Genomic DNA, 26,574 nt, shown 5'->3' with positions numbered 1-26,574 from the left:
CCCGTACCGGACCGGGACCGGCAACAGAATCGCAACCCTCGGTGTTGCGCCCGCACCTCGCTCAGCCAGTGAGCCGCCGGTCTGTATGTGGGATCTGAACCCTCGGCGGGAGTGCCGCCGCACTCCCAAGCGGCGCACTGTAGCAGTGCGCCACCGGGCCGGCCCTAAAAATACTTTTTTCTTCGGTTGGATTACACTATGTGTTCCCTTAAAATCCAATGATTAATTTCTACAGTATAAAAACAAGTTGGATTGTTACTAAGTTTTAAAACGTATGCTACACTCTTGGGGGAGAAGTAAAAATAAGGAGTTTGGCCAAAATAAATGATACAAATCTAGGTATGGTTCTGTTTCAGAAATCATGGCGAAATTATGATTAATGGATTCAGATTCCGATTTTTAAAAATATTACTTGATATCAGGTAGTGTTATCATGTATATAATTATGCTATTAGCTAGCGTTATTATGTAAATAAGTGTACATATGCAATGTAAAACACAACACCATATCAAGTGCTGACCATAAGAGAAAAACAGTTTTAAATTATTTTGTCACTTTGAAATATAGAGTAGCCTTAATTGTCATTCAGCATCTTTATTGACTTTAAATTGAAAGTGAACCAAAATATTTGATTTCTCTTTTCAAAATTTGTTCTGTTAAGGCAATTTAACAAACTGTAAAATTAGACTTTCATAAATCACACCTATGCCTGACCTGGGAACATATATGTTAATTTCCCAGCTAGATCTCACAAGTAATTAATGAGGATAAGAATAATGGATGGCACTAAAAAAAATAGTAATTTTATAGTCTAAACATTCTTCTCATGTAAAGCATAAAAAATGGGTAATAATTCAGTGCAATTGAATTTTGGTTCAAACTTAAAATGGGTTCTATTTTATTCTTACATGCCAAGGTCTCTAACTTGTACATCTGTGTTTTCACTCACTTACTGCCAAACGTTTTAGGATAATTCTTATTCTGAAGAAGGGGAAGACAGTTTAGAGTTGGAACAGTTTTTTATATTTAGAAACAAGACTATTATTTTAGGGATCTTATGTGAATAGAAAATAAATTTCTTCAGGGTTGTTAATGTGAAATACATACCAATTTTGTTTTCAGTGTTTTCATGAGTTTTTTCCCCAGATATATTTTATCCTAATGCCACTCAATAATAAATGCATTAGAATTACCATTACTGATATACATTCAGTGTGAAAAAGAAATTGGGTGATCCATTTTAGGAATGGCCATTACAGGAATATAATCATCACATATAAATAAGATCAGGCCAGATACAGGATGACAGATTTTGATATCTTAATTTTTCCATTATATTTTTGAAGTCACAAAAAATAGCTTTACATATAAATTTCTTTTAAAATATGTATATAAAATGAAAAGTCCTTTAACTCCAACAAGACCTTTACCAGTGAATCAAGAGCCTCATTCTTCAAAACGAAAGCAAGACAGAACAAAACAAAGAAACCAAAAATTTATTTTTAAATTATTAAAAATTATTATTTTTAATTTTTTCATAATTTTTATTATGCTTTTTTATTGACAATTTTTCTAAATTTTATTTAGAAAAGATATGACTTTTGAAAAAAAATTGGAGCAATTTTGCCCAATATTCCCCAGGAATTTAAATTGTTCACATAGCCCTGGTGGCATATCCACAGGAGTTAGTTCTGAAGTGAGAAACAACATGCTTACTGTGCTCCAGTCTAAAGTTAATTAATTCATTAGAATCATTCATTTTCTGTGCAACATTTCAGAATTAGAAAACAGCATTCATTTTTACCTAATTTATTTATACATGCAACACCCCTCCCCCATCATCTTTTGAAAGACATTCCTATTCGTGGGTGAATTTGAGTGCATATTATTCTACATATGAAATTCAACAATTTGTATAAAGTATTCCAAATGAAGGCATTTTGGTTAAAAGAATGGTTTCTTTATCAATGTACCTAATATGCAGTCCAAAATTAAACATAAAGCATATGAAATTATTTTAACTGTAAAAGTAAGAAAAGAAATTCCCAGTGTTTTCCTGGGACAAGATAAATTTCATTCTAGTTAGACACGTTTCTTTTAGTTACAAATGGGCAGCATGAAATATATTTCAAATTACGGCAACTCCCCTCCTCCATAATTTTCTTCACTATGTCTAGAACTCAAGTTCTTTAATATCTCTTTTACTTTTATGAAGTCCCAAGATGCAGCTTCTACCTTGTGTACTCATAATTTTCTCCTGAATTGGTTGAACGCCATTTGTCTGAGTCCAAATGGTGGAAGAGAGAGAAAGACATTTCATTTTCAATATTACACTCATTTGATTGTATTGTTTTTCACGTTTACAAAATTTTGCTTTTTAATACATTTAGCAATATTTTGGTACATAATTAAAAAATGGATAAATGGTCTACTGAGCTATTTTAAACTTTGGTGTGAGGGAGTATTCTGCCTGAAGAGTTTCAATATTTTTGGGGGGTTTACTCCTAAAATGCCTTGTGCATAAAGGGACAACAATATTCTAAAGCCTTGTTTGATAACATAACACATCTCACATCTCTTCAGAGTTTAACTCACTGTAATCAGGTTCTGAACCAGGTAATCAGGTGCTCACAGCTCCAGAAACTTCTGTTAAAGACCACCAATGACTCCAAATGGCCAAATCCAGTGAGCCCTTATCTTGACATTTCTTTGGTATTTTATACTATTGACCTATTCTCTCTCTCTCTCTCACTATTGACCTTTCTCCTTTGATTCTGAGATATCAATTTCTCCTTGTTCCCCTCTCACCTCTCTGCCACTCCATCTCCACTTCTCATGCAGGGTCCTCTTCACCAGCCCCTTGAGTGGGAGTGTAGCTCTCTGTCCTAGTTCCAGCCTAGCCCTTGTGGCATTCCTGGGCAAGCCCTTCCAGGCTCAAATCTTCAGCTGTTAAATCCAGAGCACCTGCCCACACCTTCTTCCTGTGATCCAGACCTACATATTTTTGTTCTTCACATACTTTCTTTTCAGTCCCTAAATCCTTTTTTTTTTTTTTGTCTTTTGTCTTTTTCTGTGTCCGGCAACGGATCGCAACCCTCAGTGTTGCCCCCGTACCGGACCAGGGACCGGCAACGGGATCGCAAGCCTCGGTGCTGCTCCCGCGCCTCGCTCAGCCAGTGAGCGGGAGCCGGTCCATATGTGGGATCCGAACCCTCGGACGGGAGCGCCGCCGCGCTTCCCAAGCGGCGCACTATCCAGTGCACCACCGGGCCGGCCCCCAGTCCCTAAATCCTTTTAATTCTGTCTCCTTAATAGCTCTTCTACTGTCACCATATTCATATCACCATATGTTAGCACAGGTCTTTATAATTACCCTCCTGGACTATTAAAATAGTCTCCTATCTGTCCAACTTTTCTTTAGTCTTATCCCCCAAGCCAACCAATCCATTCTCTGGTCTGCCTTTTTAAATTTTTTTCTGATATGTGAACCTGACCTTGTTTCTCTATCATAAAGTAATACTCCAGGGGGAACATGTCAGATTGTATTGCAAAAATCTGATCACAGATTTGTTATGCCTTGCATGGTGGTGTCCTTCTGGAGGGCAGAGGCTGTGCTACATTTACTTGGTATCTTTCTCAGTAAGTGATAAATGTTGAATAATAAACTTAGTTCAACCAGTCATTGATGCCTTTGATTTCATGCAGTTTAGCTTTTAATACAAGTGTGATCCGTGAAGTGGTAAATCGGTAGGAGAGGAACTTTCTCTGAAAAGAGTTTAACCTTTTGTAAAGATAGGGTAATTAATTGCACTTAACTAGATTGGGAGTGGAAGATTCTTATATATCTAACGGAGGAGCTTTTTTCTGCCACCAAATTCACATTTACCTCCAGGCCAAGAGAAAGAATAATCTGGTAATTATGTAAGGGATTGAGAGGATAAATTTAAGAGTTAAAAAAAGTGTTACTTTGACATCTATGATCATTATTATTGACCTCAAACTGTGAAATTAACCTTGTTTATACTTACAGTTTACTGCATGAGAATAAATCCATAGAACAAACATCACTAGGGCTTCCCTGGGATTGTGTCAAGTATAGCAAGACCTTCCTGAACAAAGATAGACATTCTTGATACTAACAATAAGAATTAAGAATGGAAATTTGGCCATGAAAAGAAACAACCAATTTATTTGATTGGGGGGGGAGCTTTAATGTTCCCTTTTATTTCATTAGCATCAGCCTCAATAAAACACATGTCAAGGTTCACCTAATAGCTGATTCTGTTTGCCAGAACTAAATTGTTCCCCTAGTTCTTGATGATCTTCTTGGATCATATTTACATAAGAATTTCTCAAAGGTGTTTCTCAAGATACCTGGGGGAAAAGGACATAACTTCTCCATGGTCAAATAAATTTGGGAAATGTTTCATATCACATTCCCTTTTAAGATAGTCTCAATGGGTATTAGCTACTTAAAGACTCTGCGTGTGGGTGTGTATGCGAAACACTTGTGAGCATCCTGTAGACCTGACTTTCTGCAGAACGTTCTGTGCCAATGTGAAAATGATTTCTGCCCTGATTCAAACCATGGGATCTTCTGGTTTTTAGTGTGAATCTTCTATAGAAATCTAGAGATTTCAATCACATTTATTCTGCCTTAAATCTAATTTGTATTTTCTACTCTGTCTTGGGTCCTGTTTTTATTATTGTTTTTCCTAGAGAATCCAACTATATCTGGTTTGGAAACACTGCTTAAAATCTGAACTTTCCCTTGCCTTAGTAACCTAGAACTGTCTGGATGAAGACAGTACATAATCATTGTGTGTGTGTGTGTGTGTGTGTGTGTATGTGAATGATAATAAGAACCTTTCCATGAACTTTTTGAAGTACCTCGTATGTAGATACAGATATTTGCTTCTATTCTTTTAATGGTGTTTCCATACCCCTTAAGCCCCTAGGTGTTTTAGGCCATGGCTAAAGTGAGACTTGGACTCCTGAATTCATTGTCTGCTCCTCTCTTGATCTTTATGCTACTCCTGCAGCAGGGCTGGTTTCCAGCAAGTGAAGGGGCTTCACTGTCAATGGAGTGTGCCACCTCCGCAATCAGCCATTCAGCAGAAGCAGTCCCAGACCTTTGTTCCCTCTTGAGCTACTGTATCGTTCTCAATTCTCCGCTCAGTCTTCTTTTAAGAGACCAAACCAAGAACTTAGTTTTAATTAGTGTGCTGAGCTTCTGGCTTTATATTATCCTTTTGTGTATTTTAAAATGAAAACTTTGTGGTAGAAGTTTTGCTTGGGAAATCTGCATCCTATTTATGGCTCTCTTTAATTGCCCTCTCTCACCTCCAGCCCTCAGTGGGCCGTGGTGTCTGTTTTATCACAGAAGGGTCTAAATAATTTTTATGGTTATAGATATTGATTTTAAGTCACTTACAAGGATCAAATAAAACTGATGCTCTCCAGTTGTTATTTTCCGAGTGTCTTCATACCACGGCTATATCTATTTTCAGAAACACAGCATTAAAATATCCCTATTTAAATACAGAGAAACTGAGGCAGAAAGGTTCATAGTTTGTCAGAATGAAGGACATATCCCTTTGTGTGCAATAGAAATATCCTCATCAAGTCAGGCACATGTTTTCAAGGAAGTTATCAGTGGATCAAAGATAATAAGGTGGTCAGAGCCTGGAGTGCAAGGTCAGAGAAAATAGAGCAGTAATTCTGGTTCCATGTGACCTTGAGAAAGTTAATCATTCAGAGCCTGTTCTCTAGGCTGTGAAATGAGGTGCTAATATCTCTGTCACAGAGTGCTCAAAAATATTCTTATATGTACATTGTTGCTCAACTACTGTTTGATGTTAATATAGCTGAAGTGTTTTAGTGGATGTGAAATAAGCCTACGCTTTTGTGTGGGAAATACTTAACCTTACATTTAAGAGATATGAGGAGAATTAATTAAAGATAAAACAGAAAAGGGAGACATTGTTCATTTTATTTAACTCCCACTAAAAATATGAAGTCATTCAAGATGAAAAAAAGAAAAACATGCCCTACTGCCTTTCATAAGAGGCTGAGAATTTTCAAAGCAGAAAGAAATCAGAGATAACTCAAAATTTTTATTAAACTGGATGTGTTTAAACCAGATTCTTGCCAATTTGTTGCCTAGCAACCATGGTATTTGTCCTTGCCACCCTGTGGGGAGCCACTGGGCAATTTAGCACTAGGTGGACCAAAACGGTTGCTTAGTAGAGCTGCTGGGTAAAGCAAACAATTCATTTGCCCTACAAATGGCAATGATTTCATTTCAGTGCTGGCTTAATACAGTTTCAAAAATCCAGCCCATCCTTCTGAAAGTGTGGTCCACTAACCATATGCATCAGAGTCACCTGGGCAAATACTGTAGTGGTGTTGTGTGGGCAAAGGTGGAGAGGAGTATTCCTTCCAGAAAGCTGCTATAGCAAAGTAGCACGCTGGCAGTTAGCATCATGGTAAGAGCCCAGAGACGAGGGCTAGATGGTATGCGTCCAGATGTTGGCTCTGTCTGTTCATAGCTGTACCATGCTGGCTGGGCAAGTTTCCTTATCTTTCTATGACATAATTTCCTCATCATTAAACAGTGATGATGGCGATAATGATGCAACATATACTTGTAATTATTACAAGTACAGGGCTAAGAAGCATATCTGACACAAAGTAGTCAATAGAGGTTAGGTGCTATCAGCAATTGGAGTCAAGAATTTTTGCCAGCATAATTCTCTGGGGTCATTTCTCAGTCTTAACCCAGCTCTCCGGTGATCCTTTTCTTTGTATTTATTGTCTCTAGGTCTGACTATTTATGTTCTATTACCACGATGGGATATTTGTAAGTAGAGTTTATCTTCTTCTCATTCTATAAAGCACAGGTTTCACTTTATTTCCTTAAAATCAAGCACAACCATGGGAGATTTCGCAGGGATTTTACTGTTAGTGTTACAGAAAAATTAGCAGGGAATAAAATAGTTTCTTCACAGCTTTCCTCCTCTTCTTTCTTTCTTTTTTTCCCCTACCTTAGATCCATACAGTTGAAAAAAACATGACAAGATTCATGCATGTTGCAGAAGAGAGTTGAATCCTTTGTTCTGAGTTTTGCAATATGAAAGTTGGACAGAGACTTGGGATCTAGGGTAAAAGGGGCTCTACTTGGTCTCACCTTAGAGCAGTTCTTAGGAGAAGTGAAAAGCTGAGAGTGGAGGTGAGAAAAGGAGGCTTCAAGTAGTTGAAAGGGAATTAAGGTGGGAACAAAGAAGGTGAGAAATTTCTCCCCAGGAGAAATAACAATAAAAAGGCAAATTTTGTGGTCAACCTGCTCTCAGCTAAAGCAGACATTTTCAGAGAACTATAGAAATAAAGGGATCGGACCGGACATTTGAAGTTGTGGTGCACAAAGAAATCGAAAGGCCTCTAAGAACGTTGGAATAGTCCTTAGAAGTCTCTTGTGTGGTAGGCATTTGCTTTCAGGACGTCTGTCTTCTGGGAAAGTAACTAAACTTAAAACCTTGAGTGGATCCAGAGATTGGAGATGAAGATTCCGAATTGGTCCTGGGTTTTAGGGTTTGGGCTGACTGGTCCCACCTCAAAGGCAATAAAATAAAATCCAAGGGCCCAGAAGCCTTGGGTACCAGAGACCCACAGCAAAGCACTAAGAACCCTGGTTTATGTGAGAGCAACTTTCCACAGCAAAAAGGGAATCGCTATAAAATTGGGCCTACACAAATACCCTATATACCCAGAAAGGTGAAAAGACCATGAAATAAAAAGCCACTAAAATTATAGAAACATTTATAAATCCAGAGTAGCTACATTAAAAATGATTAAGAATGGACTATGTCAGATAAACTTAATTGACTTCTATGACTGACAAGCCAAGCAGGTAGAATCATAAAGCGAAACAAATATGAAATTCTGATTGCCCCATATGACATTGTCATTACCTAACTAAAACAGTTAAAAAAAACTGGATCTGAAGTAGTCTTTTGGGTGACTGAATAATAACTTGAAGAATTATGTTGCGTTTTAACTTTTGGAGATAAGTGTAGACCTAAGTTGCTTCTAATTCTGGCAGCATTTAATAATATATTCTAACTCATTTTTTCCAAAATATTTTTTAATTGCAAAATTCATTTGTAACGGGCCGGCCCGGTGGCGCACTGCTACAGTGCGCCGCTTGGGAAGCGCGGCAGTGCTCCCGCCGAGGGTTCGGATCCCACATACAGACCAGCCGCTCACTGGCTGAGCGAGGAGCGAGGGCAACACCGAGGGTTGCGATTCCGTTGCCGGTCCCAGTCCGGTACGGGCGCGACACTGAGGGTTGCGATCCATTGCCGGTCACGAAAAAAGACAAAAAATCGTATAACTTCGTATAATGTATGCTATACGAAGTTATTACGTCACTGGTGTTTCAAGGGAGTGGTTAGACATAATTTATTTTAAAAATCAAAAGGAGGAGACTTATGAGAACAGGACAGCAATTTGGATAAGCTATAGCCTCACTGCTGCTGCTACAGTGGATACAATTTGCCCTCCATATCTACAAATTCCACATCCACTGATTCAACCAAACACCGATCAAAAAAAAAAAAAAAAAAAAAAAAAAAAAAAAAAAAAAAATTCATTTGTAACACTACAACAATACAGAATTACATATATTGAAAATTAATCTCTCCATTTGCCTTATGATCTCAAACTTGTGAGTTAACTAATATTATGAGTTTGATGTGTGCTGCATTTTTTCATACTTTCTCTAGGCTTTTATAAACATATTTATGTATACATTTATGGGTTTTATATCTTTAATTATATCACACTATAAATTCTGTGACTTGCTTATTTTAACATTGTATCATGGGCATCCAAATTAAGAATATTTAAATATATATAATTTTTATTGACTGTATATTCTTACAAAATACATCTGTATCAACTTTTTTCAACTCCACCCCTATTAACTGATATTCCAGATGGTCCAGTTCAGCAATACACATGCCTGTAATTATATCTATATGCCCTGCTGTTTGTTTTTATAATATGCATGTGTGTATTTATTAATGCTACTTAAAAGATACATGTGAATTACATCTCAAAAGATTATAGACAAGTGAGTATTTTAAACACTGTGTGATAGTATTTCTCTAACTATATTTCCACCATCACTCAGTGATATTCATCTTAATATTTTTCTTCCTTCAGATATTATATATAATTTTTATTTTAATTTGGATTTCCATAACTACTAGTGAGGCTGAACAACTTTGCATGCCTCTTGGCCAACTCCATTTCCTCATTTGAACTGCCTGCCCATGTCTTTTGCTCATATTTTCTTGCGTTGTCTTTTCCTTAATTGGTAGGATTTTAAATTAGGAATCTATGTATTTATTTATGTGGGTGAATGAATGTGTGTGTGTCTGCATATGTGTGTGTTAAGCAAAAGATATAATAGTTACAAATAATTTCTCTAATTAAATATTTTCTTTTGATGTACCATTCATCATAAAATTTTTAAATTTTTATTTGCTTAAATCTGTCCATTTTCACTAACTTTCCACTTGAAAATATTTTCCTACATTTTTACAGTATTTTTTATTCACCTGGAATTTGTTTTTGTATGTAATATGAGATACAGACCTAACTTTATTTTCTTTCAAAAAGCATAGCTGAATGGTATTTGTTGAATTTTCCAGCCTTTCCCAGAGACTTTGCAGACCCATCTTCACCCTTCATTAAATAACTATATGCCCTTGAATCTGTTCTAGATACTCTGTTCTGTTTCACTTGTTTGTTTATTCAAGAACATTAAAAAAAGTTGTAGAGTGTTCCAATTTATTTTTTAAAGCTAGAATTTCTCTAATACAAAAGGAAAACTAAAGCCAAATTTAACTCATAAATATAAATGCAGAAATTTGAGATAAAATAGTAGCAATTCAAATTCAATAGTGTATTAAGGTAATTAGGCAACTTTAATAAGAATGCTTATACCAAAAATGCAAGTGTGGATCCATAGGACAACAACCCATTAGTTCTCTTAAAGCAAAAAAGCTATTATATCAATAAACTGAATAACTGAATATGCATATGATAACATAGGGTAGCCAGTGTTTATAAACACTCTTAAGAGACTAAAAAAGACACTTTAAAACATGATAATGAGATGCCAGAAATCAACATAAAATACCATATTTCATTAAGCATCAAAAATACTAAAGTCCTCCCCCTAAAATCAAGAATAAGACAGGATGCCCGGTATTAGCATTATTATTCAACATTAGTTTAGGGATGTTGGAATTAGATAAGAAAATAAGACAAAAATTAGAGAAACAATATATTTATTAGAAAACAAGGAAATTTTAATTGTTTGCAGAAGATATGACTAAACACCTAAAACTCAAATAAAAACTATTGGAATAAGAGAGTTTAGTAAGCAAGTTATTCATATTAAAAAGTCAATAGCTTTTGGAAACTATCAGCAATTAACCTTAAGAAAGGAAAATGGATTTTAAAAACTTACTCACATTTGCAACAAAATTATAAGGTATTCATTCAGAAATAAATTTAGTAAGAAAGTTAAGGATCTTTATGAAGAAAGTGTGATATTTTAGTGGAGAACACAAAAGAAGACTTGGTTAAAGTTCCTAACTAGGAATTTAATATCGTAAGAATTTCAAGTCCCATCTAAGGTAACATACTTACTGCAAAATTTTTGTAGACCTATTCGCAATGATTCTGGTTTCCTAGTATAGAAAACTATTTGTCAACTTTTCTTTTTTTAAAGAATAGTGATGCCCTGCTAGATATCAAGACTTCCTCTAAGACATATTACGGCACTGATAGCACACATTACTGTTATCAGTAAATGTGAAAACACTATTCTCAGATATCCTGATCTTATCTGAGTCTGCACTTTTTTTCTGTCTTCTTAGGTGTTGTAATCCAATGTGAACTTTGAAAAATAAATGTGAAATAATAAAATTGGGAAAAAATAAACAGGCAAATGTATTGCAAATGATGATGTGGACTAAATAGTACAACATAAAATACACACAATTAATCAGATTAGTGTTAATAGGTACCCTAATAACGCTAGCTAGTATCAATACAAATATGTTTAAGAGCCGAGAAAAGGTATTGATGTTGTTTGTAGCTTTAATCCTAATTGGCTCACACAACTATCTCAGGATTAAAGACCCCATTTAGACTCCACTACTTTCAGTTTGATCTGTGCTGGGCTAAATTTTGCCACTGCATTTTCTGTAAAGGAAGGAGTGGCTTGATTTATTCTTTCAATAAACATCTGCTAAGTAGCTGCTACGTGCTGGCCCAACCCCTGACCTAAAGCAGCCTGGAGTCTGCTTAGAAGAAGCTTTTTCTAAGCCTCTCATACACCAACTGAATGCAAGTGTATCAACAGATTTTTATCAATCCTTAAAGCTGTCCACAGGGTTTTACCATTAACTTTTCCATAGTTAGTACTTAAAAGGAATATATCTCTTAAAATAGAAACTTTGCTATCCAAAGTTCTCATGTAGAATGCTCTTTCCTACAACTCAATCCAAATAAGTAAAATAAAATTAAACCTTTCTGTTAAGAATACTCAAATATTTCTCTACATGGGGATTTTAAGTTAAATAAAAACAAAGGAAAAGGAAATCTAAAACTTGGTCACCAGCTAATGAAAAATGATTACCATGGAGATGGAAAGCCACGTAAAGGTGATGAAGGCTGAAAGACATCAACTAATCAGAGCATTTGGAATTCTCTAGTGGAAAGGAGAGAAAGATAATACTAATAGTAAATTGCACTGAGAACTCCCTGGGGGGAAGCAAAAACTTTATACAATGAAAGATCGGAAGCATCATATTTACCTCTTTCACCAGTAAATTTTCTGCTTTGTGCTCTGCATCTTCAGGTACTGTTGAGTACAATGTTCGGATATCCCAAGACACTGTGGCTGTCTGAGAAAACGATGGAAAGAAATTAAGCCCTCCAATGTAAAAGTATCCAGACCACTATACCTAAAATACAGTAGAGAAGTTGTTTTAGATCTTAGCATTTAAGGAAAACAGAAGACAAGAAAAATTTCTGTCCAAATTAACTCTAGGGACATTTAAACTTTTATGTGAATAAATGTTTATTTGATCACCACTGCTGGCACTATTCCAGTTACTGTTTTATCAATGAAACTCAAAATTTTAATCTCAGTTTTCCTCTCTGCAGAAAACAAAAATATATGCATCTGTATATTTTGACTTTGCTTATTTCTTTTGAAACCCCTTTTGATTGTTGCTGTTAATACTAAAATAAATTTGAAATGAAGGAGAAAACATAAAAATTCATAGTTATTTTAATTCTATTATAAATAATCTCTTAAATACCACCACAGTAAACTTAGCCCCTTTTAGAAGGTGTGTGTGTGTGTGTGTGTGTGTGTGTGTGTGTGTGTGTGTGTGTGTGTAGCCACAGTTAGGAGTTAGGGATGGGAGGGAAGAAAGAATGTTCAGTAAATCTGGACCTTCAGGAAAATAGGTCATGTTTTTGGTGTCCTTGTCTGTTAAAATAAGCAGAATATTTTCAACTCCCATGCCAAGCAAACAACATTCTATTAAAATACCTCAAAACAAAACATTTAAAACAGAAATTCAGAGGTTGTTTACTCTTTGCATGTCTTCAGCTCCATCAAGCCGGGGAGCACGGAATGCCCTAAAATGTAAGTTTCCCTCTCCAGCCAGCAGCTTCCTTGAGTCTGCACCTTGGTGGTTACAGGGCTGCTAAGATGATGAGTTTGTAACCTCCATGGTACCAACAGTTGTGATCTTGTATACTGCATATCCCCCAAATCACAAACAATTCATCAGGGGTTCATGTTACTAAGATTCATTTAAACTAGTTTAGATGAAGGGCATTTTTCTAGATTAATTGTTGGAACAGAGGAGAATCTCAAAACCCTTAGTTTGGAGCAGACTGGTAGGAGAGGGGTTAAGGGAGTTCAGTCTTCTGAGGTCACAGTCACTGCTGCCAGCTCTGTGACCAAGGGCAGCATCATTCCCATTGTCCCTTTTCTTCCAATCCCTGACTCATCTTTTCTTCAAATCTTCCTTTTCAGTCCTGATGTAAGCTCTGTGAGGGCAAGAAATTTTGTCTGCTATGTTCACTGCTGTAACCTCAGTGCCTAATTGCGTGCTTAAAGGATTATTTGTTGAATTTATGGAGGGTGTGTGAGAACATATACGTGTGTTTAGGATGAGGATGGGCGAGCATGTGTGTGTGTGTGTGTGTGTGTGTGTGAATAGTGGATGAGAGTGTATATATAATGAGTGTGTGTAGGGGGTGTGGGATAGAATGCATGAGGGTGTGTTATATTTGAATGTGTATGTGTGGTGTGAATGTGTGTGTGTGCGTGTAGTGTCTGCATGTGTATGTCTGTACATGTGTGAATGGGTGTGACGTGTGTGTGTGTGTGTGTGTGCATGCACATGCATATTGGGAATTATGGGGTGTTGACACTGTGAAAGAGGAAGAATGTCATATTGAATCAAACTAGATTAGAGGATGAAAAATAATGAGAAAACTGTATTCTAAATACATCATATGTAAAAATAAATGCTCGTCCTAAAACACAGCTGCTGACTGAGCTCCTTGGGCCACTTCATTTGCCCAGGACTTGACTAGAGCTGTGGCTACCAAGTGTCCCACTTAGATGGAACAGGGAGTGGTCACTTTCCATGTGAAGGGTGGTAGAGCCAATGTGGATCTTATTATTTACATTTTACATTTTTAATTCCTTTTGAATTTCCTCCTTCAAGTTGCTCCTTTTATGTTATTCACTCTGTTAGAAGATAAACAGTGAATAAACTCTACTGAAAGTTTGGAGTAGAAGATTAAGAACCGTGCCTAAATTGAGCATTGGGGATTATTGCTGGAGTTCAGTTATCAGAGTATGACTTTGTTTCTTGTTTGGACAGATAATTTATGGACAGACAGTGTTATTTGCTTGGTTTCCAGGGAGTATTATGTATTATAATCTACCTGGCAGCATTAGGGATTTTTTTCTCTAAATCAAAAAATTTTCTATATTACTGCCATTACTTTATAATAAAATTTTTATATAAAAAAAGATGCAAGAGATTCCTCTTTCTCATTGTCCACCTGGAATCCCCCATTGATTTCTTATTTTTTAAAAAAATTTTTAAATTAGCTGCTATAAAATACTCTGATGGAGAGTAGAGCAACAAGGTTCAAAATTAAACTTATGTTATACTGTAAACCTGTTATCCCACTAAGATCACTGCCCTGTGGCATAACAAAAGAGAGTGGATATTTAGCTGGTTTAAGACTTTTTTTTTCATGGTAAGTTTTAGGAATATGGGCTTAGGTTTCCAATAACAATAATCACATGGCTATCTAATTAGTGATGTCATCTAGCAAAGATAGACCCCAAAATACATAAGCTAATACTCATTGCAATTTATGAGACTGGGAATTCATTCAGGTGGGGTTGTAAGAATTGCCTAATCATGTGTGCAATGCCTGTGAGTGATTTCTGATAATTTCTAATTACGAAATGATGTTGATTCTTCACTAAATAAGACAACTGGGGCTGAATCACACTCATGGAACCATGTAATAAACCTAAGACATTATTTTACAATGTGTATGCAGTTATTGCACATCTAATACCTTGCACAGGTACAAAAGGTAAAGAAAAGGAATACATGTATAATGCACATCTATAATATGCTGTTGACCTTAGTTATGTTTTGACATGACACTGGAGCATCTGCCTGAGAAAGCAGAAGTCCACCATAAATTTCGACTTTAAAAATTGTGGTGCTTTTACTAACTTTAGATTTTTTAAATGTGTCTCTGTTGAAGCAAAATTAAACTGATCACATATGAAGAAAACGATAAAGAATCATATTTGTTAAGGGTATTGATATGGTTACAAAGAATTTCTTTTCTGAGAATTAAATGCTTTCAGACCACTACAAATTGCCTTGGCCACCACAGACTTCCTGTTCTCTTTTTTAAACCCTCTGGTTGACAATTACTATAGCTCAATAGCATGAAATGGATCTGAGACTGCACTGGAACTCAGCCGAACTCCTCTTTTGGTGGTAAGAGTTTTATAAGGAGTCTATTGTCCAGAGATGAGGCATTTGAAAATAAGCACTGTCGTGGAATGATGCATGCAGGCCTATGTTTGTAATTGCTGGCCCACGATATTCAGACATCTCTGACTTCAGCTCTGTCACCTCTGGTTCTTTTACCCTGCAGTGTCTTTGTGGTTTTGTTGCAGCCACCACTCTGCTGGCTAAAACAACTGCAGAAGATTTCATTCCAAGCACATCAGAGCCATTTTTCAATTGGCCAAAGCCCACTGTTAAAATACTAAAAAAGGCTGCTTTTCCTCTCCTAGTGCTGAGAAAAGCTTCCTCTGACAATATTGTAGTTTCCAGTTGCTTAAAAAGGAGGACAAAAATGATGCCGTTTAAAGTAATCAATCAGTCCGAGCTTGAGAAGTCAACAGCCTCACAATGGGAACCACTAACTAACACTTCATGATCAAGTCTGGCCTAAGCACATGTTTAAAAGTGATCTTCACCTAAATTAATCAGATGAATACACTCACACTGCCTTTTATTCTATTACAGAAGCCACTGACACTACATTAGTTGCTTGGAAAACATTTTTACATTCAGAAGAGTGTTGCTGTTGTGTTTTTATCTTATTTATTTTAAAAATACTTTAGGAATACACTCACACTGCCTTTTATTCTATTACAGAAGCCACTGACACTACATTAGTTGCTTGAAAAACATTTTTACATTCAGAAGAGTGTTGCTGTTGTGTTTTTATCTTATTTATTTTAAAAATACTTTATTACCTTCATTGTGCTTTAAAGGGAATGCCCTTCTTGTTTTGCTGAACTTAAACCACATGGGAAATGCACAGATAATGAGCAGATTTCCCTAACTGGACATTTGTCACCATCCAGCCAAGTCAAGTATGGGACTTGGCCATCATATTATTTACGTATGTATGTAAGGAAGAAGTGCAAGGTTTCTTACTGTTGGACTGGCAAACTACTGAGCAAGTCATTTCACTTGTTAATTTGTGACTCACTTCCAGGCACCAAAATGTGTCTCACCTCCCCTAAGGAGGTGAGAACAAACCATTCTACGTATGCAAAAATGTAAGTATTAATAGCAACAAAGTGCTCCAACAGTGTAGAGATACTTATTGCACCAGGTTCTCCCCTTGGCGAGGACTCAGAAGCTGTGGTCTGAGCTCAGTGAAGAGCCTGCTCAGTGTGGGGCCTGCAGACAAGGCCCCAGGAAGAGCAACAGGCTGCAGACACAAGCAGCCCACGACAGCAAACCCTCCAGGGCTCCTTTCCATATTGCTGGGCTCATTCCTGCAGAGGGCCTTTGCCCATGTTCCCTCACCTCTTAGAAAATCCTTTTCTTTCCAAATCTCAGGTTTCATATAGGTGCCAGCTCCTTTCAAAAATCTTCCCTAACTCATCCAAGATACATTTTCTCTGTCCTGAACTCCATCATTTACTGCCTGTATTGTTCATGAAGTCTGGAGCTTAACTATAGAATATTTAAAATGCAAAAGCTATGCCACTAACTAATTCAGCCAGTCATTTTACATGTGTGTTTTATTGTATATAAGCAAGCCACATTAAATCTGCTTTGGGAATAAAATGTAACCATTAAATACATTTTGCCATGTTTCTTATTGCTCCTTTGGCATGTTTTGTTTATTCCTTTTTTTATTTCCCCCTTTTTGTCTTTTTTCGTGACCGGTAATGGGATCGCAACCCTCGGTGTCTCACCCGCACCACGCTCAACCAGTGAGCTGACTGGTCTCTATATGGGATCCGAACCCTCGGCGGGAGCACCACCGCGCTCCCAAGCGCTGCACTCTACCGAGTGCGCCACCGGGCCGGCCCATTGTTCATTCCTTTTAAAGAATGAAATTCTTAAATGTAGACACCTGTTTTTATGATTCTTTTGTATCCTACCTCTGCCTGCCTACCTTAATACCTAGAATAACCATTTTTTTTTAAGGAAAAAAAAAGCATTATTGAGATACAATCAACATGCTATAAAACTCACTCTTTCAAAGCGTAGAATTTGGTGGTTTTGAGTATATTCAAAGTTGTGCAACCGTTAGAACATTTTCATCACCTCCAGAAAACCCCATATCCACTAGCTGTCGATCCCCATTTTCCCTTCTGCCCAGCCCCAGACAACCACTAATCTGCTTTCTGTCCCTATGGAGTTGCTTATTCTGGATATTTCATACAAATAGAATGATGCCATATGTGGTCTTCTGTGATTGCCTTCTTCCACTTAGCACAATGCAGTCAATGTCCATTCAAGTTGTAGCATATATCAACACTTCATTTCTTTTTATGGCTGAATAATAATATTTCATTGCATGGATATACCACAGTTTGTTTATCCAGTCATCAGCTGATGGACATTTGGGTTGTTTCCATTTTGGGGTATTATAAATGCTTCTATGAAGATGGGTGTATAAGTCCCTGTGTAGACATATGTCCCTCAGACAATCAAATGCAGGGCAGAGTCTCCACGTATTTTTACTAAAATGAAGTAAACAATTAGAACCACTTCATTATAGTACTAATTGTCTAATAACATCACTCACTGTGGTATTCAGGGAGTTAATATTTCCCCCAAATGGTGCACCTCATTTTGCTAAGAAGCATCTGGCCCAAAACATGCTGTTTAGACAGAAGTTGATAGCAAAAGTCAAGGTGCTTGTGTTTGACTTCTTTCCTCACAGATGCTCCATATCCTTGAACAAGAGCCCTTCAAGATCTCAGCTTCATTAGCTTGTAACTGAGAGGAATATTATAATTTAGAAAGAATCTAATTTGACAAAGACTATTACTTAGCTTTCAAATTGCAATTACAGTGTTCTTGCATGAACACTATGAGCCTGCTTTAAAGGTGCAGAAGCCATAGATTAAAAAGAGGTTGAGATTTCTATAAAATGTTAATAAGCTGTGTCTCAGGGAAAAAAAAAAAAGAAAATGCATGATGTTTTTGCTTTGCAATTTAAAATATATTAAGGTCTTTTTGCTTTCTCGCCCAGAATGACCCATGTGGTTAAATCCGGAAGTCCCCATACACCAATTACTTTTTATAGCTAAAAACATCCTATGAACTGAACAACCCATCGGTATATTATGAAATCCACCATTCACTCAGACTTAATAGTAATCCAGTTAAAACTGCAGGTTGCATTGGAGAGCCCTGGGACACTGATTCTGAACTACTGATATGAAGATGGAATTTGATAAGGTAATTTAACTCTCTCGACAGGCTATTTCAGTCATACGACATACGACATAGACCTTTGACTTCGAAAATGGCACTGCCCAGTGCTGAAGTCTAAGTCTATTCAAGCGTAAGTGCTATTTCTTGTGTCCTTGATATATGAGGCTTAGCTCACCAAAGTAGTGCATGAAGTTGAAATAGAGCAGTTTCACTGGTGTGGGCAGTACTGAAATACAGACGACAAGGTGACCTTCCTATGTACTGCAGCAGTCCCTGCATTCAGACCTCTGATCTTTTTTTTTTAAGGTTTTGTACCTCACAGAAATGATTCCACCTCAACTTTCTGCATGACAAGGTGACCTTCCTATGTACTGCAGCAGTCCCTGCATTCAGACCTCTGATCTTTTTTTTTAAGGTTTTGTACCTCACAGAAATGATTCCACCTCAACTTTCTGCATCTTTTGCTCAGTAAGAAACTCATTTCTGGATTTCTCACCTTTTGTTCTGCTATTTTGCATCAGCCTCTACTTAAACTGAATCATTGGTCAATATGATTCAGTGTGTTTTTGAAACTGTTCTTTTAGCCCCTGCTACTTTACTGAGTCACACTTTTGTGACAAGTTCTTTATATTTTTAGTCTTAAGTTTCTATTTCTACCACCTTCAAAAAGAAAGATGAGTGGAACAAGAGTAGCAAATATAATTACTAAAGTAGTGGAGGTTTGTGGAATGAATGGGCCAATAAATGCATCTATCCTACTTATTCCTGGTGAATCATTATGCTGCAAGAAGTACAGTAGTTTCTACTGCTTGGTCTCAGAAACAATGGACCAGGAGGAATAATTTCTACCTGTTGTCTCAAGATAAAGAAAAATGCTTCTGCTTCAGTCCCTTAATCTGGAAAATGGTTTGAATTCAATGTCCAACAACCTCTACTGAATACCTATAAACCAGACATTGTGTTAGGTACTTGAAATACAGATCTGAGCTGATTTCTCTCTTGCCTTGTACCAGAAAACCAGTGAATAAGTGCATTAAAGTGTGTGAGGGATGAAGCTAACTCTTGTTGAAATCAGCTATGTGCCAGGCACTGCTCTAGAAGGAAGGAGCCTCTGGAAAAGCCTCATGTTTGTAGCGCTATTTTGAAAGGTGATATGTTGAGTTGTGTCAAAGAGGAAAGTATCATATTAGTGTTCATTTTCTTCCTCATCAAGCAAAGCAAAGAATTACTGCATTCTCTTTATTCTCAAGAATTTCATTTCAGTGTGGCCTTTTGGTTCCTCAAGGCATTCAAAGGATCAAGTTATGTTCTGAAATAATAACCTACATGTTTCTGAAAGATAATTCATGAAATAAATATTTACTTTCTGCCTGCTCTGTGCCAGGCGCTACTTTTGTTGCTGGGAATCTCATAGGGATCAAGACATAAGACATCCCTGTACTGCTGGAGTGAAAAAGCAAACTGAGATCTTCCCAAGTTGTGGCAAGTGCTGTGAACAGAAGCAAGCAGGGAGATATGAGGGAGTAACTCAGGGTGGGTGTGGGGCAATGTAGGTTGGAAGTCAGGGATGCTTCTTTGAAGAGGTGATATGTGAACTGAGCTGTGAATGAAACACAGGAACCAGCTAAGCAGAGTGCATGAAGAACCTACAGAGGGGATGAGCTTGGCATGTTTAGGGAACAAAAAGAATGCCAGGGGTCTGTGCAGTGGCCATGGGAAACAGATATAGAGGTGAGGGCTCAGAGATCATCAGGGGACAGATGACAGGGACAATGGTGAGGAGCTGGATTTGACTCTCAAGGCAATGGGAAGCCACTGGGAAGTTTTAACCAGATGCATGACATTATTAGCTCTATGTTTCCAGAAGCTTCTTTTGAGTACTGCATGTAAATGAATCAAAGCAAGGCAAGAGAGAAAGCAGGAAGACTAGTTGGAAGCCCATTTCTGGGAATCCAGACAAAAAAGAAAAAAAAAAAAAAGACACTGGGAGCTTGGGCCAGCAGAGTGAATAGAGAAAAATTGATATCTACATTTGCAATGAAAGAACACTGCCATGGTCAAAAATAACCTCCTTTTTGGTGTACAAGAACCAGATACAACCCCTGTTTCTTGATATTTCTCAACCATAGCATTCTTGATCAATTTGATTTTTCATCCATATTAGGGCACATGCTCCTTAAACACAGGGCTTTGCTTTTCTTGTCAGTCTCACTCTTCTAGGAAGTGCTGTTCTATATTCAGCACCTCGTGGGTGCTGAATAAATATTGATTAAACAAACCAAGTAATGAACCACATCTGCTGCAAGTGTGGGTGCTTGGTAATGTGGAAATATAGAAATGGGCTGGATTCTCCCATCCACAGGGCAGATGCTGGATGTGGGGGTGGCTGGAGTAGTTGCTCCCCCTCCTCTGCACTTCAATGCCTTGGGATAGGGGTGGTCATTCTATAACCACTTCCCATTGAGTAAATGGAAACAGTCTACACATCTTTAAGAATCCTTACCCATCATTCAAGGAGGAATCAAGGAAACGATATGCTTGCCAGGTACAGGGAAGCTTGCTGTTGGTGAGCAATACCCCTACAGTGTGATACAGGTCTGGGTGGAACAGATGTTAGAGGGAATTTAAAGAAGTGTCTACACTCCACAAAGAGGGTTCAGAGAAAAACCAAAACCAAATGCCATTGTACTGCACAGCAGGAATCAGCCAACTCTCCCTGTAAAGGATTAGAGAGTCCATCTTTTATGGCCGTAAGTCTGTTGCATCTCTGCCTTTGTAACATGAAAGTGGCCACGGACAACAGGCACATGAATGAGTACCTGTGTTCAAATGACACTTTACTTAGGGAAACCAAAATCTGAATTTCAGATAATTTTCACGTGTTATGATATATAATATTTTCCCTTCTGCTATTTAAAAACATAAAACCACTCTTAGCTCATGGAACCCACAAAAAATAGGCAACAGGCCACCCATGGGCCACAGTTTGCCAAGTTTTACTCTTTAGATCACGAAAGAGGGGGAATGATCTATCTGAATAGTATTAAAAAACTGGCAATCTTATATAGAAATAATATTCAACACTATCCTCTTGTTTATCTGTTGCTTAATGCACATTAAAATTCAGCCCTGTGTAGTATAGGATGTTTTCTTATAATAAGGAATAGGTGGCATCAAATAGCTCTTGAATGTCTACTAAGCGGGAGTCACCCTCCAGCTGGCTGCCTGGCCTTTTCTATGCCCTGTTTCTGCTTTCTGCTCTCCACGCAAGGCCAGATGCTCTTTTTTTTTTTTCTTTTTTTTTAAAAAAAAGATGACCGGTAAGGGGGTCTTAACCCTTGACTTGGTGTTGTCAGCACTACGCTCTTCAAGTGAGCAAACCGGCCATCCCTATATAGGGATCTGAACCTGTGGCCTTGGTGTTATCAGCACCACACTCTCCTGAGTGAGCCACGGGCCGGCCTGCAGATGCTCTTTTAATAACACACCAGTCATTTGTTCTCCTTCTTGAACACTCCAGTGGCTTACCACTGGCCATTTGCACTTACAGCAAGATGCAAATGCCTTATCTTGTCCTTGCCCAACCTTGTCTCTGACCACTCTCTCTGTCCAGCAACACCAATCTCCAACCTTGGAGCTCTCCACAGCCTTTGTACCAGCTATTCCTTCAGCCTGAAACATGCCTTCCCCAGTTTTTAGCATGGCTGGTCTTCCTTGAGAATTCAGAACTCAGCTCAAATGTCCCCTACTCTTCAGAAAGGCTGTCCTTGACTACCCAATCCAATAAAATTCTTCCCCTAGTCAGTTTCTATCACACTGTCCTGTGATAGTGTCCTGTCCTGTCCTGTGTCCTAGTTCTTTTTAGAACTAGTCTTTATCTGAATTATCTTGTTAATTAACTTGCTTACTTATTTTTTCCAGACTCTTCCCGCCAAAAGTAAGTTCTTTCAGAAGAAGGAAATTTCTGTCTAATCACTGCTGTGTCTCCATTTTCAGAATAATGCCTAACATTCAATATGGTACATCACATATTTGTTGAGTAAACAAAAGAAGGAAATCATTTGGGATGTATTATAGAATGCATGTTTAGAATTGTACTAGTATTGTACCCCAGTTGGGGATGAGGATGACTGTGTAGGGTGGGGCTGGGGTAGGATGGGGGAGGAAGACCACAGCCTTGAGACATGAGCAAGGACCAGATCTTTGAGAGGACCTCAGGCCATGCTAAGGCCTTTCTACTTCATTTTGAAGGCAATGGGGAGCCACAGAGGGTTTTAAGCAGGCACAGAACAAAATAGTTTAGTGTATTTATTGGAATGGGCACACTGGGAAAATAAAGACATATGTTATATGCTCTGTTTATACCACTAAGGAGGGCAAAGGTCAAAGAATCATCATAGACAATCCTTAACTTAAATGAGCATAAAAAGATGTCAAGAATGAATTCAAATTCAATATAAATATTACATTCCATCTACATTTCTCCATTCTCAGGGTTTTAAGCAGGCACAGAACAAAATAGTTTAGTGTATTTATTGGAATGGGCACACTGGGGAAATGAAGACATATGTTATATGCTCTGTTTATACCACTAAGGAGGGCAAAGGTCAAAGAATCATCATAGACAATCCTTAACTTAAACGAGCATAAAAAGATGTCAAGAATGAATTCAAATTCAATATAAACATTACATCCCATCTACATTTCTCCATTCTGTTTTTGAGCTGGGGGGCCCTGGAGTAGCATTTGACACATTTCTGAATGACATAGCCAGAAGAAAAGATACTCCAAGTTTCACAGTTTTTGGTGGTGCTTGACAGAACAAGGCCATTCGTCAGGTGTAGTTTTAGTCCAAAAAATGAAAATGAAGATGAGGAATTAAAAAAAAAAAACAAAACAGGTGGTTCAACTGTATGCTCGTTGTTCAAGCCCCAGTGGCTTGGTCCAACTATGGAAATGAGATTTCTGCATGAGATAAGCCTCTTTCAAATGTGCTGACACCAAAATGGAAACCATTTAAAAAATTTAAAAATATATTGGATGAGTTTCTTTTTCATATGTACAAGTCTGTCTCCTTCCTTCCATTATTCTTCATCCTTGAAACAGAAAATTATTAACATCTTCCTTTTCATGAGTCCATGGAGATAGGTAAACAAATTTAGAGAGAGCAAACAAACCAAAGTTCGAGGCTGTTTGAGGAAAATACGGGTACTGAGGCCCAAGCTCCCTGACTGAAGTTTCCATGGACAAGGGCTCTTTTGCAGGGTTACCCTAGAGCTGCCTTTTCACTTACTTTAAGATGTTGAAGTTTGTGAGGTCCAGACTACCTTTCCCTTGGATTAAAACAGGAAAGGTTACCAATGAACGGTCCACTGAGATCTCCATTTGCATAGTTAGATATGTACTAACAACTTAAAAATGTTTAAGATGACCACAAACCACAGTGTTGAATGTCTGGGACACGTGGGTGCTTGCTATCTATAACTTCATTGTGTTTATCTCCAAAATGAACTTCCTTTTTTTTGGTTTTTCATTCATTCTCTCTACTACTCTCAGGAATATTCTATGTGGCAATGTGCATCGTCCTAGAGGAAACACATCTCAGACCACAAATTCCTCTTGAATATGTTCTTGCCTATCTTTCTTTGCCCCCAAACCTTGATATCTCCTTCTTCAAGGCCAATTAAGGCTAATTTTTAAGAATTAAGGGCAATTAAGGGTAATTTTTAAGAATTACGTCTTTTGTGCCAATAGATTTCTGCCTTTGCTATTGGTTGGCATCCTTTGCTTGGAAGCTTTCAGTTAGAGATGGCCGGAGGGAGGAAGTGCTCTGTGAATTCTGGCCGGGCAGTGGTTAGAAATCTAGACATTGGCAGAGGCACAAGCACCAGCTGGAACCAGGCAGCACCCAGCATTGCTCTTGTCCCCTGCCACTGCCTCACCGAGCCTCCAATCTTTCACCTTAAGGAGTCTCTTGGGTACTTTGTATTGCTGGCTGTGGACTCTGGCTAGAGCCACTGTGATGTAGGGTGGCCACAGGAAGAGGGCTGAGCGCCCCGAATCTATGGGAAAAGACAGTGACCCAAGTTGTGGGACCCTCCTGAATTGAGACGGTTTGAGAAGACTTACTGAAAAGTCGTCACTGGGGAAGAACAGGAGATCTTGAAGAGGATCATTCCGATAGGTCTTTTCAAGTTCTTCAATGACAGTTTCATAATCCAAAGGCTCGAGAAGCCTAGGTTTTTCCTGCTGTAGGAAAAGAAAATATGATATTAACCATGTACACATGTCATCTTGCTTCTTCTTGATGCCTAGTTGGATTTCATTTCTTAGTTGTCACTGAGACTTTGACATTGCACAGTCTTTCCCATGTAGTCACAGAGACTCCAGGCATTTAGGGCAAAGCCACATAACTATTATTTCCAGATCTGAAATAATATGAGAAGATCCTGAAATACCTGACATCTCCCTCAGTAATTCAGGCTCTTTGCACTGAGTCCCCAAGGGTCATGGTATCCAGGACTATCACTACTTTATCTTTTCTGCTTACTTGCTATAGTGTTATGATAATCATTATTGTTTTGCTCAAAGGCTCTTTGCACTGAGTCCCCAAGGGTCATGGTATCCAGGACTATCACTACTTTATCTTTTGTGCTTACTTGCTATAGTGTTATGATAATCATTATTGTTTTGCTCACTTAGACACTTCCTTGTAAGATATACTTGGGTCAGTTTAAAAATGTTGGCACCCTGCTAGCCATCAAAGTATCACAGGCTGTCTTAGTTGTTGCTAAAACATGGATACTGTGTCAGGATTAATTGCTTGGCTCTGAATCTCTCTGACTCTACCGAGAGAAGCTGGGTCATTCTCTAATAGAACTGAACAACACAACTATTATGGATGCATGTGGTGAAAATGGACAAGTCTGAAGAAATAGCCAGATAAACAAACTTCGATAAAATCCTGAAGCCAAGAAGAAATGTGTTCTCATCTAAGAAGGCTCCCATGGAGCCCAAAAAATAAATGCCTGAGGGATAAGATGTGATTGTTTCATTAGAGGGTTGATGTGTTTGCTTCAAACTGTATAAAACTCACAGGTGAGAAAAATGGATCTTCACCCAAAAACCCAAACAAAATAAAAAATTACAAAAAAGAAAACCAGAGTCCTCTAACCCTCTGATGAAGCATTTATGCAACCTAAGTGAAAAGGAATGGTCCTCTGAGTTATTTTTGGGCTCCTAGAAGCTTGAATGGTCACCATGAAATGTGGATGCTAAAGTGATCTTGAAAGTGGAAAAAAATATTTCCTTTCTCTTTCATGTCAACGACATGAACAGACACTCTCCCAACAACCTCCCTTGCCCCCAGCACTTGCCACCTCTCCCCATTCTGCAAAGCTTACAGATTTGGCTTTGATTTCTAAGGCCTTCTTTGAAAGATCTCCACTGGTTAAGCCCCCAAAACTTCTGTTGACATTTTAATAATTGCTACTGGGTGCCTCAAAGTAACAGTCAATATTTATATCGACAATTTTCCAAATATAAAAAATAAAATGAAACAAAATGTGAACATAGTGGACCAAACGCAAGGATCTCCATGCACTTTCTGTATTAGAGAAAACCAAACAAACACATGTCACAAATGCTTTAGTAAACTGAGGGCAATGCAAGGTGAATATTCTCTCTGGAAGGGCCCTTCAGTTAAGGTGGCCAGATTTAGCAAATAATAATATAAGAGTTCACACAATATTTGGAGAAAAGAAGAAATTTAGTTGCCCAAACATAGCTACTTAGTGAAAGAGCTTTGAAACATGGAGTATTTTGAGATACAAGACACAGAGACACTATGACATGACTTAGATAATTTAAAAAAAAGGTTATCTACAATTTCTGCCTTTTAATATCATTATTCTACTTAGACTTATTTTAAATTCCAATTTCTTATTTCCGAGACAAAGGTTAGTTCCAAGGATTACAAACTGATAGCTCAAAAGACAAATGCAGGTTCCAGATGTTTGGTTTGGCTTTTATTTTTCATTTTAGACATTGGCTCTAAATGTCTTTAAGTAGTGGTATTTCTCTCTAGTTCAGCTACAGGCCTCAGCAGTTTTTTATCTATTACCTCTTACCCTGCAACATTGCATATTTATATTACCAACTGCCTCATAGGCCTTCAAATCTGAAACACTTGGCTTATTCTGGAATCTTTCTCTCCTTTTTAATTTTTTT

General features: G+C 37.7%; 1 protein-coding gene across 1 annotated transcript in view; it reads right to left on the bottom strand.

Annotated features, from left to right (window-relative positions):
- The window catches only part of LOC103600075 (dedicator of cytokinesis protein 10-like), a gene marked incomplete at its 3' end in the record, with an annotated part of 151,701 nt that overhangs the window by 72,958 nt on the left and 52,169 nt on the right, over positions 1-26,574 (bottom strand). The window contains exons 2-3 of the mRNA XM_008584310.1: positions 24,475-24,594; positions 11,896-11,985 (exon numbers count right to left, since the gene is read on the bottom strand). Coding sequence (XP_008582532.1) covers positions 11,896-11,985; positions 24,475-24,594 — 210 coding nt within the window. The remainder of the gene's footprint in view (positions 1-11,895; positions 11,986-24,474; positions 24,595-26,574) is intronic.

This window comes from Galeopterus variegatus, unplaced genomic scaffold, assembly GCF_000696425.1.
Source record: "Galeopterus variegatus unplaced genomic scaffold, G_variegatus-3.0.2 Scaffold3215, whole genome shotgun sequence".
NCBI lineage: Eukaryota > Metazoa > Chordata > Mammalia > Dermoptera > Cynocephalidae > Galeopterus > Galeopterus variegatus.
This window is presented reverse-complemented; position numbering and strand designations above follow the sequence as displayed.